Source organism: Elephas maximus, chromosome 7, assembly GCF_024166365.1.
Source record: "Elephas maximus indicus isolate mEleMax1 chromosome 7, mEleMax1 primary haplotype, whole genome shotgun sequence".
NCBI classification, from domain to species: Eukaryota; Metazoa; Chordata; class Mammalia; order Proboscidea; family Elephantidae; genus Elephas; species Elephas maximus.
The window spans coordinates 104960072-104974616 of NC_064825.1; the positions used below are offsets into that span (position 1 = coordinate 104960072).

The following is a 14545-nucleotide window of genomic DNA, read 5'->3' on the forward strand; positions in this document are numbered from 1 at the left end:
AAATGTGTTATTTTGCATAAGCAGCATGTTTCCTAAAAGTTGTATTAAACTTAAATATTTTTTATGTAGAGAGACTTAGTGATGATCTGTTTTGGTAAAAACAAAATTTTGTTTTTTTCAATCCCGGCGGCCATGGTCCCCAGACCTTCTGTTGGCACAGGACAGGAACCATCCCCAAAGACAACTCATCAGACATGAAAGGGACTGGTCAGCGGGTGGGAGAGAGACGCTGATGAAGAGTGAGCTAATTATATCAGGTGGACACTTGAGATTGTGTTGGCAACTCTTGTCTGGAGAGGGGATGGGAGGATAGAGAGAGAGGGAAGCTGGCAAAATTGTCACGAAAGGAGAGACTGAAAGGGCTGACTCAAGAGGGGGAGAGCAAGTGGGAGTAGGGAGTGAGATGTATGTAAACTTATATGTGACAGACTGATTGGATTTGTAAACGTTCACTTGAAGCTTAATAAAAGTTAATAAAAAAAATTTTTTTTTCTCTCAGCCTGCAGCCCATCCAGAAACTGCCCAAAACCAGAAAGCAGAAAGAACTTTCTCAGTGTAATATGGAACATTATCTATGCTTAACAAGAGTTTACTTTTCTAACTAAAAGAAAGACTTTGGAACTTCTCTTATTTTTAAGTTTTAGTGCATAATTTTTCATCTGTATCCAACAACATAGGCAATTCTTTATAAATCTTGTAGCCTCTTACTTAGAATATTATCAAAATCATTGAAACTACCTGATTGTGCCTCTCTATTGCCATTTTCCACCTCTTCTCAGAAGCAATCTCATTCCTAATTTTTTAATCATAGCTAAAAATAGTTTAACTCTGTATGTATCCACAAAGCATATTGTCTAGACTTTCTTATTCTAGTAGTTTCCTTATGGAATATTTGGTATTGTCTATGTGTAGGATCATATCATCTGTGAATAGGGATAGTTTTACCAATTCATTTTCAATTTAGATGACATTATCTCTTTTTCTTGCCTTATTGCTCTAGCTAGGACTTCAAGCACTAGGTTAAATAGGAGTGGTGATAAAGGGCCTCCATGTCTTGTTTGTGTCTTCGGGGGAATGCTTTCAGCCTCTCTCCATTGAGAATGATGTTGGCTTTTGGTTTTGTATAGATGTCCTTTATTATGTTGAGGAATTTCTCTACTTTCCTATTTTATTGAGAGTTTTTATCAGGAGTAAGTGTTGGGTTTTTATCAAATGTCAATTGTGTTATCATGTGATTTTTTTCTTTAGTCCTATTGGTATGATGGATTATGTTGATTGATTTTCTAATGTTGAACCATCCTTGTATACCCAGTATGAATCCCACTTGGTAGTACTGTATTACTTTTTTAATATGACAATGAATTCTATTGGCTGGAATTTTGCTAAGCATTTTTGCTTTTATGTACATGAGAGATAAAATTTGGTCTGTACTGTTATATATTTTAAATGTATGTGTTTTGCTGGTTTTGGTACCAGGGTTTCACTGGCTTTATAGAATGAATTTGGGAGGTTTCCTTCATTTCTTTGCTCTGAAATAGTTTGAATAAATAGTAATGGTGTGAGCTCTTCTCGAATATTTGGTAGAATTCTCCAGTGAAACTGTCCAGGCCAGGGCTTTTATTTGTTGGGAGTTTTTTTTTTTTTTAACCCCATTCTATCTCTTCTCTTGTTATGCATTTTTCAAATTTTCTATCTCAGTTTTTGTTCATTTAGGTAGGTAGTGTGTTTCTAGAAATTCGTCCATTTCCTCTAGTTTCTCAAATTTGTTGGAGTACAATTTTTCATAGTGTTCTGTTCTGATCTTCTTTATTTTAGTTAGGTTTGTTGTAATGTCTCTTTTCTCATCTTCTTTGGGTTATTTGTTTCCTCTCCTGTTTTTCTTTTGTCAGCTTGCCAACGGTTTGCTGAATTTTTTTTATCGTTTCAAAGAACTAACTTTTGGTCTTGTTGATTATTTCTATTTTTTTTTTCTGATATTTCATTTATTTCTGGTCTATACTATTTCTGTTCTTCTGTTGACTGTGTCCTCTTTTTGCTATTCCCTTTCTGTTTGTTTGAGTTGTAGAGCTAACATTTTGATTTTGGTGTTTTCTATTTTGATGTGTGCATTCATTGCTATAAATTGACCTCTGAACACTGCCTTTGCTGTTTCTCAAATGGTTCGGTATGATATGTTTACATTCTCATTTGATTCTAGGAATTTTTTGATTCCCTGTTTGATTTCTTCTATTAGCCAGTGGTTTTTAAGCAAGATGTCATTCAGGTTTCATGTATTTGATTTTTTCCCTTGCTATTATTCTTGTTGATGTCTACTTTTATGGTGTTGGGATTAGAGAGAATGTTTTCTATTATTTTGATGTTTTAGATTTTATCGAGGGTTTTTTTTGTCTTAAAATGTGGCCTATTCTCAAGAATGTTTCAAGTGCATTGGAAAAAATGCACATTTTGCTGCTGTTTGGTGGAGTGTTCTATATATGTCTATGAGGTAAAGTTCAGTGATCATGGCCTTTAGAGCTGTATTTTTGCTGTTTCTTTCTAGATGTTTTGTCCTTTATAGAGCGGTGTGTTGAAGTCTTCTACTATTATTGTGGAACTAAGTATTTCTCTTCTCCTTGCTCTGAGAGTTTGTTTTATGTATTTTGGAACCCTGTCATTGAGTGTATACATATTTGATTGTCATTTTAATCATTATATAATGTACTCCCTTGTCTTTATGATTGACTTTGCCTTAAAGTTTATTTTATCTAAGAGTAATATTGGCACTCCTACCCTTTTTGGTTACTGTTTGCTTGATATATTTTTTTTGTCTTTTTATGTTTAGTATATTTATGTCATTTTGTCAATGATATGTCTCTTGTAGACAGTACACTGATGAATCTTTTTTAAAAAATTCATTCTGCCATCCTCTGTCTCTTTATGGATGCATTTAACCAATTTATATTCCGTGTAATTATTGATAGATGGGTATGAGTTTATTGCTGTCATACTGTGCTTTTCTTATGTTTTCTTTGTTCCTCCTACTTTCCTGTGCTGAGTTCCTTTTGTTTGTGGATTTTCTTTTCTTTTCTTTCATTATTATAGATTTTGTGTTTACCGAGTCTTTATGTGTTTCTTCTTTTTTTTATTTGGATGGTTAGGTTTGTTAACTTTCTATGTGGTTTCCGTGAAATTAACCCTTATCTTCCTAACTCTGAATCAGTTGCTCGTTACTTGATATTGCCTTGACATCGTTTCCATCCGAATGTTCTGTACGTACCTCATTTATTCTCCTTTTTATTGTTTTGACATTGTCATCGTTTACTGATTGACGTTTCTGTTTTCCGTTCTGAGTCTTTAGCTTTGTTTTATTATTGAGAGTTCTTTACCTAGGTTGGTATCTGGCTGATACTGACCTATGTCCTAGACTCTGGTTGTTGTCTGATGTTGGTTCTCTAAAAAAATGTGTCACTTTAATATTCCTTGTAAGTTTGGTTTGGTTTTTTAGAATTCCCTGAATTTCTGTTCACCTGGATAAGAACTAATTTTGGTATTTTACTGGAGAGTTTTGCAGGATATATTACTCTTGGTAGGTAGTTTTATTAATTCAAGGTTTTATACATGTCACCCCATCACCTTCTTGCCTGGATTATTCTTGCCAAGCAATTAGAGTTTAACCTTATTTTTCCTCTTTGTAAGTGACTTTTTGTTTTTCTAGTGCTCCTTTCTGGGTTCTTTCTTTGTCTTTGGTTTTGGCAAGTGTAATTATAATATATCACGGTGACTTTCTTTTGGAGTCCATCCTTTATGGAGTTCTTTGAGCTTATTGGATGGTCAGTTTTTCTTCTTTCATGCTATTTTGGAAGTTTTCTGTCAGCACATCTTCAACAATCTTCTCTGTGTTTTCCACTTTCTACCCCTCCTCTGGAAATCCAATCATGTGCACATTTTTGCTCTTGATTGTGTCCCACATAATTCTTAATTTTTCTTCATTGTTTTCTCTAATTTTTCCTCAGAGTGGTGTCCATATTTTTGTCTTCAATATCACTGATTCTGTCTTCTATTGTTTCAAATTTGCTTCTGAAGACTTCTATTGAGTTGTCTATTTCTGAACCTTTGGTATCTTTCTGATTTCTAGTTGTCTTTTTTGCATGATTTCTAATTGTTTTTTCATTGTGATGTTTTGTTCTTGTATTATTTTCCTGAATTCTTCTATTTTCTTGTCTGTGTTTTCTCTTCTTTTGGCTATGTTATCATTGGTTTCATCTATTTTCTTTTTTCATGATTTTGTGTATTTTTTCCTTTTTTTTTTTTTAATCTCCTTCCTAATATCTTGGAAAGCTGTATTAGTATTTTGAATTATCATGTAGTTCCACTGCCTTTTCTTCTACTGGAACTTTATCTGATTTTTTATTTTGGTCACTTGCTGGAACCATCTTGTCCTGCTTTCTCTGAGACATTAAGGTCTTATTTAATTTATTGATTGTATATTTGTTTGTTTCATCCTGTTTTTTTCTCTTTTGTTTTGATGTCAAATTGGGTAGATTGCGCTTGCTTGCTGCTTGCTTGTTGTGGGCGCAGTAGCTCTCGCCACCTTGTCTGGTGGGCAGAGGAGCAGCAGGCAGGGTGAGCCCACTTCTTTCTACACTGATTTGGTGAGGTGGGTAAAGGTGGTCTGGGTGGGTGCTGTTTGCCTTCTGATGTTGTCCAGAAGTGTGGGAACATTCACAGCCCCTCACCAGATGGATGGGGTGTCAGATGGGTTGTGGTACAGGCTCACTTGCCAGCACTCAGCTGTTGGTCGAGTGGTGGGAAGGCATGTGCAATGGGAGTCTGGAGTGGAGGTTTGCCTGAATGTCAGGGATGCTCTAGCCTTGGCAGCTGGGAGGGGGCCCAGGTAAAGGGGAGGAAGCAGCATATGGGGCAGAAGGGTGAGGTGTGAAAAACCTTGTTTTTCTGGTTATGAAGTGTTCTGTATCCTGTTGTGAGCTCCTTGGAGTTGCTTCCCAACTTCCCTGTCTGGGGTCATTGTTGGGTGTGCTTTAAGATGGCAACACTGTTCCATATTATTTGACTGGGGACCTCCACTTCATGTCTCTCCTAGTTCCCTGTTTTCTGTCAATATCTTCTTGCATACAGCAATTGACCTAATTCCTTATCCCTTCATTTGATGGTTGAAGTTCCAGGATTGATGTTTGCATCTGTTTTCCTTAGTTTTTTGGGTCTTTTCTATAGAGAGATGGCGTGGTGCATCTGTCTAGGACGTAATATAGGCTGGATTCACATGATTCTTTTTTTAATATGGATATCCAGTTGTTCGAATACACATTCCTTGAAAGTCTTTCTCTTCCCTATTGAATTTAATGAAACTTTGTTGAAAATACACGAGCATGTATGTGTGGTTCTATTTCTAGACTCTGTGGTCAATTTTGTTCAACTATTTGTATAATTGTGCAACAGCATAACAGAGTATTAATTACATTTGTTTTGTAGTAAATCCTAAAATCATGTAGTGTTGTTCTACCATTTTTATTTTCAAGATTATTGTAGCTGCAGGACCTTTTCGTTTCAATATGTATTTTAGAATCTCTTTACTCATTTCTCCTGTTCTAGTTATGCATTGATGCATCACCAACTACCCTAAAACTTCGTGGCTTAAAAAACCATATATATATATATATATATATATATATATATATGTTTATCTCACATTTTTTATTGGGTTAGAAATTTAGGCAGGACTTGACTGATCAATTTTGCTCCATATGGCATGGAGCTAGTTCAATGTTTGATATTCTACTAATGGCTGTACTTACAGTGGGGCTAATATAACTTCACTCATACAAATAGTGCTCTTGCAAGAATGGCTTGAAGACTGGGCTCTGGTGGAACCCTTTTCTTCTCCATGTAGACCTACGTAGAGAAGATTTCTCCAGCAAGCTTGTTAGACTCCTAAAACGGCTACTCATGCCTTTCAGAGGTAGAAGGCAGAAGCTGCCAGGCTAGGTAAGGTCTAACCCCCAAAAGGCTCAACATTCTGTCTTATTCTAGTATTCAACCAACCATAGACTTGTCCAGATTGATAAGGGTGAAGAAATTGACAATATATCTTTGGGTTGTTGGTAATGTAACATGCAGAAAAGCATAAGATAGAAGATGTTGTGTCTACCTTTAGAAGTACAATTCTTACCACTTCAACTATGGTCACAATAACACACATACTCACACAGGCAAGGTACACTCATCCTCGTCACCAACATCTATCCCATCAGGGCATCAGCTTAAAGTTAAGGACCTGAATTTCTAAGTCCATATCAGGTATGGATGAGGATTGTTGGGTACAGTTCATTTTGTACAGCCCTTATATTATTGTTTTTCTGTATTTAAAGATACATGAACTGGAGTCATGTTCTCTCTTCCCCATGCATGACATACAATGGGAGAGAATGCAAGATAACCAAAATAGACAGTACTTTTCAAAACAGTGGCAAGCGAAAGGCTATGGTCCTTCCTGTAGTCAATTGAATTACATTAATTTATTTCAAACATATATTCTTAAAATAAAACCTATTTTGCCATATTAGATTTAAAAAAAAATATATGGCTGTATTTGAATTTTTAAATAATATTTGAGAAATTTTGACGCTATGTTGATGAATTTTTACAAAATCTTGTAACTCCTTTTTTTTATCTTTGCTTAAGAGTTATGCTGTGTGTAGAAAATTAGTTTGAAATTATTTTAACTTTCTTTTGTCCCAAGAGGATTTTTTGCTGAAATGCTGAGTAGAATTCATTGATAAAGGTATATGTGAATGGATTTTTTTGGGGGAGGGGGAGAAATGAAAGTATCATTTAATTTAATAGGTATCATGTTATTATGATTTTTAATTGTGCATTCAGAAAGTTAAATTTTTCAAAGGTTTCCTCCACTTCTCAGTTGGCAAAACTATTGGCATATATCTATGCATAATATCATTTATTATCCTTTTAAAATAAAAGAATCTGCAGTGATGGCATTTTTTTCTCTACCAAATCTCATGGTTTGCTTTTCCTCTTATTTTTTAAAATTCATTTCACTTTATTAGTCTTGTCAAAAACCAACTCCTGGTTTTATATGACGGTGGCGTAGTGGTTAAGTGCTATGGCTGCTAACCAAGAGGTCGGCAGTTCAAATCCACCGGGTGCTCCTTGGAAACTCTATGGGGCAGTTCTACTCTGTCCTATAGGGTCGCTATGAGTCGGAATCGACTCGACAGCAGTGAGTTTTAGTTTTATATATTTTCTCTATGTTTAAATTAATTTCTATGTTAATGATTCTCTTAAATTTACTGTTTCAATTCTACAATATTTTCCAGGTTTATTTTGCTCTTTCCTTTCTAGCTTCTTGAGATAGTAGCTAGCTGATTTTTTTTATAATCTTCCCTGTTTTCTAATATTTGCAATTAAAGCTACATATTTCTCTGTAAGTGCTAGGCCACAACCAACAAATTTTAGTATTTTTTATTATATTACAGTAGATCATATATTCTCATTTTCATTGCAATTTTTCTTCAATCCATAGCTTATTAAGAACTGTGGTTTTTAATTTGTAAATAATTGGTGAGTGTATAGTTACTTTTTAAATCAAATTTTCTAGTTGAATGTTATTATTACACATATTTTTGTATGATATAAGTCCTCTGAAATGTATTGCAACTTGTTTGTGCTAGAATATTGTCTATTTTGGTGAATGTTCTACGAGGACTTTGTGATAAATAGAATAGTCCCACATTTCCTTTCTCTTCTCCATTGCCATACTATCACTTTACTTTTATCTTTATTGGTTATTATAAAGCTTTAGAGTCAGATGATCATTACCAGAATTTTATTCTACAAAGTATAACTTCCAGTTTTAGAATTATTATAGGAATTTGGGTTGACTTTTATAATCCAATTTAATGTTGAGATATTTGTATACATATTCTTCTTGCAGTATAAATTGCAGTGAATTTTTTATCATTTCCTTAAAATGAATTCCAAAATGGAATTTATATCTATAATTATATTCCAATATAAAAATATTAATTTCTTCGGAATGAAATACAGGTAATTGTCAATTTAAGCACCCTTTTATGGATATTGGCTAATAAAATTTTATGAAATATTTAAAAAACTTAAGCTAAGTGTTTTGACTTTTAAATAGACACACCCGTGTAATTTTTGACAATAAAGATTTTTTTACACAGGGAAATTATGTAGTGGGGAACCATCGATATATGTAGCAATTTTCTTTGCTGTCACGACTGAGTAGCCTGAAGGAGAACTGCGACATGCCACAGAATCCTTCAGCACACATTCTCAAGAGCAATTAAGATGGTTTGTGGGCTGCTGGTAACAAAGATCTAAAAGAACTGTAACCTTAACAAGGTAGAGTTTTGATTTTCTGTCTATAAATGAAATACAGAGTAGGTGACTGAGTTATTTTCAAATGCTTATGGACACTGAATTCTTCTACTCAGCAATTATTAACGCTTGACTTCCATGTTATTTTATTTTTTTTAAGTTTCTTTATTTTGGAGAAAGTATACTGAGCCAAAGATACATCTTTTTAATTTTTTTACCATGTACATATCAGTGACATTAGTTACATTATTCAAATTCTGCTACCTTACTTGCTAGTTACCATTTCCACATTATTCTACTACCATTATCTTAAACTAACTGCTGCTTAAGTTTCCCATCCAATGTTTTGAGTTGCCATTTGTAAATATGATCTCATAGAGATCATTCTTTAAAAGCACACAATGCTCAAAGCAGAGGTAATTTACTAATTAAAATGATCTATTCTGTGGTTCAAAGAAGACTTCAGGGCATAGTTTTGGTTTAAGATTTAAAACTTTAAGATTATCTCTGGGAAAAATTGTGCTCATGCATGTAAGTTGAATTTTTCTGCATCAGTAATGAACATACTAAAGATGAATTAAAGAAAAAAATTCCCTTTTACAATGTCATCTAAAATAACATAATTCCTAGGAATAATTTTAAGAAGACTTGCACACAGAAAGGTGTAAAAGAGTACTAAAATTGATTAAACATGACTTAAATAAGTGGAAGGATATTTCATGCTCCTGGATTGGAGGACTCAGTATTGTCAAGATGTCAGTACTACCTAAAGCAGTTTATAAATTCCAGGAAACACCCCCTTCCCAAAATTCCAACAGCCTTCTTTACAGAAATGAAAACATCAATCCTCAAATATACATGGAACTGTCAAGGGCTCTTAATTGCCTAAGCAATCTTGAAAAAGAATAGAGTAGAAAGACTCACCTCTCAATCTCTTCACTTCCATTCTTGTGGTATGCTCGTGGTCACAGGATGGCTGTTGGAGCTCTGAACAACTTGTCTGAGATCTAGGGAAGCATCAAGGAGGAAGGGTAAAAAGGAGTTTGGCTTCCAATTGAATCATTCCACTTCCTGCGTGTCTCACTTAATGACTTTAACTTGTATCTTATGGGTTACCTTGATTTTCAAAGAATGCTGGGAAATTTAATTTTTTTAAATCTGAGACTATTGATTTCCCTGGAAATATAAAGTCTAACACTGAGGCGAAGGGAGTAGAATATATAAAGAAGGCAACCAGAACTCTACAATTTCTACAAATTTTCTTTCTCTTTGTGACTATTTCCAAGTGATGGAACTTCCTCCTCCCACAGGAACAGAGTTCCTTGAAGTAAAAGAAACAGTTGGTAATGTTTTCCTCAGATAGGGCTGTGAGATAAGACTCAGAGTTCCTAGATTTCAAGCTATTCTTTTAATTTTTTTATGCTTCTTTTTCACGGTCAATACAGATTTTACCAATTTGCCTGTCTGAAACTCTGTGACGAACTCAAGACTCTTACTGCTAGTGTGATATATTACTTTCCTAGGACTGCCATAACAAAATTCTGCAAAGTAGATGGTTTTAAACAACAGAAAGTTAGTCCCAGTTTTGGAGGTGGTGGTTCAGGATCAGGGTGTCAACGGTTTTGATTCCTTCTGAGGCTTTGATGGAGATCTGTTCTACTCTTCTCTCCAAGCTCCTAATAGCGCCAGGAATTACTGAGTTTCTACTGCAGCATCACATGCCGTCTTTCATGTCTCTCTCTTTGTCTCTGTGTATCTTCTCTTTTATAAGATCACCAGTGTGACCCACCCTATTCCAATGCAATCTCATATTAATCTAATTGATAACATCTTCATAGACCCTATTTACAAAGAGAGAGTCATATTCACAAGCATAAGTGTTTGGACTTCAACTTATGTTTGTGAGGGACACAATTCAATCCATAACAGGTGAGAACCCTGCTTTATACATATTTGAATTAAACTTTCAATGATTTGTTCTGAAATCAATAGTCTTTGTCCAGTGGGAGCAAGTTCAGATGTCCTCTGCAAAGGTATAACTTAAAATTACACATTCAAAATGTTTGCCTATTTTGAAGGTCATGATTTAAAAAGGAGAATTTTTACATATTTAAATTCTTCCCAATCTGGACTCCTCCTTTTGGATAATTTGACCTCAGATTATACTTTTGTGATTTTTCTCCCCTGAGGACCTGGTCCTGTAAGTCTTATTTTACATGGGTGGTTATTCTCGTAGTATCTGTGAGATGCAGAACCTACTCTCAGAATTATGATTAAGGTTCCAATGAATTTAATGATGGAAGCCTCACCCTTTGAGATGCATCAATTAAATGAGTTGACAATATTTGTTGTAGTTCAAATGTAAATAAAATGCCCAAAATCTCTTAACTTGCCATCGAGACTGCTTGCCTATGTGAGTATTTACATGGCTGTTTTTTTCAGGAATTAAAATGTTGTACCCAAAGCATAATGAAATATTAAAATGAGATTATACTCCATCCTTCAGGCAAATCAAAGTTTAACTATGTTGTAAGAACTCAGACCAGTATAACAGATTGAGTATCAAAGTGTTTTATTTTAAGGGCTATTTTACTTCTAAACCACAAAATGCAAAATATTTTTCTAAACTATTCTCAGTCCTCTCTTCCGCAAAATTTACTATTTATTTATTTTTTTAGCCTCATACGACTTATTTAACATTTGAATTTTTAGAACAAATTATGCCAGCATTTGGGTTTTTGACTCTGTTTGCTTATAATGAAGATTCAGACTTCTTTTGGTTAGGGGACAATTTTGATATTTCTATTAGAAGTCCCAGTAATTTAAAAGGTAAGAATTTTATGAAAGATTGAGACAGACTTCCTGAAGCATGGAAAGTTTGGCCACAGAGAAATATTTCTAGTTCAGGTGATGGTGCATGTACTATCTTACTCTCTGTGTTCACAGAGACGGCATCAGTGTATGATGCTGTTATCTTTTAGGACAAGGGAGAAGGAACAACAATCCAGAACTTAGAAAGAATGACTGTTTTATTATGCAGGTAACCCAGGAAGTGTTTTTACACATAAGAGTCTTCACTAGGGTTTCTATTATGCAGGAGTACATTCGTAGTGTGATTTGGAAAGTCATAGTCTTTTAAAAGTCCTCCTGAGTGATTTTGATAATGAGCCACGTTAGAGAATGTTTGTCATAGATAAAAATATGCAGGTTGACTTAATTTTGTAATACCCTTTTAGATATTTTCACAGTGTAAAGATCTAGAGCACATTTACCTCCTCTACGATCAGTATTCTTAGAAACTAATTTCAAGGGTATTTGGGGGTTATTCTAACAGACACAGATTTGTAAATCTCAAATAGGATCAATGGAATTGCTCTGTTATTTGTTAATAATTAGAGCATAACGTAAATCTGTAAGCCTTGAATGAGTGACTTTCAAGCACCTAAGATGACACTTATGCAAGTAGGTTATTACTTCAATTTGTAGCAAACATAGGTTGGGTAAGAAGAGGACAGAAATTGATCAGTAGACTTAGCAACTAGAAGTTTTTATACAGAAGAACAGAGAATTGGGTTGCTTGCTTGAAATAGATATGGAGTAGATGGATTAATTACGTAAACAAAGGAGAAACTACACTGTATAAATATAGAGAGGAAAATTGTTACTGTAGGAAATGGAGGGGACAATTACAGGAGGACTATTTTAAGAGTGATAAAGAGATGGAATCTAGTTCGCTCAAAGAGGGTTTGGTCATAGAAACAGAAAATTCATGTATTGTGAAGAGGAGATCCAGCAGAATTATGACATCAGATATTGAAGCAAACGTCATTAGGAATTTCAAGAGTAACTGAACCTCATTACTAGGATTATTTTAAGAGAAATCAAGCTTGGTTAATATTGAAGATATTTATGATATAGTTCATGTATGTGTATGTGTGTGTGTGATGTTTTTCTTTTTTCCTTGGAATCTCTTCTCTCATCTTTTTCACTTCTGCACACACAGCACCAGCAAAAAAGTAAACTGTTTAAAACAAAAATTGTATCTTTCCATGTTTTATTCATGCTCATATAATTATTTTTATTTTATTTTGTAATAGTATTATACATAGTTTTATGCTTATTTCTTTGTTGCTCAGTAGTGCCTTGTCAGTGACATCTTTCAAAATTGTGAAATATGCCCATTGGGGATTTCAGTTATTAGTTAAAAAGATTCTGCCATTCCTAGAATGCAGAAAACATCTCATTTACTAACATGAAAGTGAATATTAAATAAATCTTCCTTTACTTTTGTATTAAAACTTTGTTGTATTTATAGTTGATTTTTCTAAATACTACTAACTATATATACACAATTTTGTTTTCTACTAGATGTCTTGAGTTCATGTGGTAACCTTAATTGCTTCATAGTCTGCTCTTTTCCCATATGTTTTGAAATACTTGTTTGTCTTTCATTACTTGATAAGATTGCTGAGGTTATGGACCATATTTTAATCAGCCTTATGTTCCTGAAATATTGTACAGGGCTGAAACTTGATAAATAATAATGCCTATTTGTTGCATGAATAAACAAATTATCTGGAGATTTCATAAAGTCACTAGTTGCCATTATATTTACAGGTAAATTTGTCCTGAAGTCTGAAATAAGGACATATAGAAGAATATATGGAACAACAGAACAATGTGACTGAGTTTGTCCTCTTGGGGCTCACTCAGAGTTTCCAAGGCCAGAAAATATTATTTGTTGTGTTCTTGCTCATCTACATTGTGACAATAGTGGGCAACCTACTTATTGTCTTGACTGTGGTGGTCAGCCCAACACTGGATACCCGTATGTACTTCTTTCTTGGCTACTGACCACTTATGGATGCTGTTTATTCTATGGATGCTGTTTATTCTACTACAGTTACCCCAAATAGGATTATAGACTTACTTTATGAGAAGAAAACCATTACTTTCCAACCTTGTCTGACCCAGCTTTTTATAGGATACTTATTTGGTGGTTCTGAGATTTTACTTCTGGTGGTCATGGCCTATGACCGCTATGTGTCTATCTGCAAACCCCTGGGTTATATGATGATCATGAACCAACGGTTGCCTGTTCTGCTGCTGCTGGTGACTTGGGTTGGAGGTTTTGTGCATGCAGTACTTCACCTTCTCCTTGTTTACAACCTTCCCTTCTGTGGTCCCAAAGTCACTGACCACTTCTGTTGTGACATGTACCCCTTATTAAAACCTGCCTGCACTGAAACCTATGTCATTGGTCTCACCGTGATCACCAGTGACGGGACAGTATGTGTGGTCATTTTTATGCTGTCACTCATCTCCTATGGAGTCATTCTTCAGTCCCTGAAGAACCTTAATCAGGGGTGGAAGGGCAAAGCCTTAGCCATGTGTGGCTCCCGCATCACTGTGGTAGTCATCTTCTTTGTCCCTTTTATTTTTCTGTGTGTGAAACCTCCTTCCCCCTTACCCATTGATAAATTCTTGGCTGTGTTTTGCATTGTTTCACCCCATGTTGAATCCCTTTATCCATACTCTGAGAGATGTGGAAATGAAAAATTCCATGAAGAAGCACTCTACCAGAAAAAGAAAATGAGGGGACAGGCAAATGCATCATCTACTTTCAATAAAGAACTGTCCCTTCCAGGAAAACAAAACAAAACACTGAATTCCATTGCTATCCCGTTGATTACAGGGAAGCTGTGTGCAATTATTTAATTGTGGTAAATATTTCCTTATGTCATCATGATTGTGCATGATGCAAAATATTCATTAGGATACCACTAATGATTAATTTTGTTGAAAATGTATTTTTAAGACTTTCATTTCCTAAGAAAATGAGCATACTTTTTTTGGTGTAGAATAGTTCTCTTGAGTCTATAGATTTATGTTGTATGTGATGACAAACTACAGCTAATGCCAGAAACCTATTTTAGTTGATGGAAGGTTTTCTCATATCTCTTTTTTAAATAAACTTAATCCTTTTTTCACAATTAATACTGCTCATTGCTGATTTCAGAATAATACATTTTTGAAATATGAAAACGTTTCCTTTTACCCCATACAAACATGGCTCATATTACTTAGAAGCTTATATATTTATTTTTATATCTGCAAAATATTTTCAATATGTAGTTTTGCCTATATTGGTTAGCATGTTAAGGTTTGGCTAAACATGCAAAAAGAA

General features: G+C 34.5%; 1 protein-coding gene across 1 annotated transcript; it reads left to right on the top strand.

The window, feature by feature from the left end:
- The first annotated feature begins 13218 nt into the window (after window positions 1–13218).
- Window positions 13219–14076, top strand: LOC126080171 (olfactory receptor 4A5-like). Its single transcript, XM_049891452.1, has one exon. The coding sequence runs from the start codon at window positions 13219–13221 to the stop codon at window positions 14074–14076; it is 858 nt and encodes a 285-aa protein (XP_049747409.1).
- The last annotated feature ends 469 nt before the right edge of the window (window positions 14077–14545 follow it).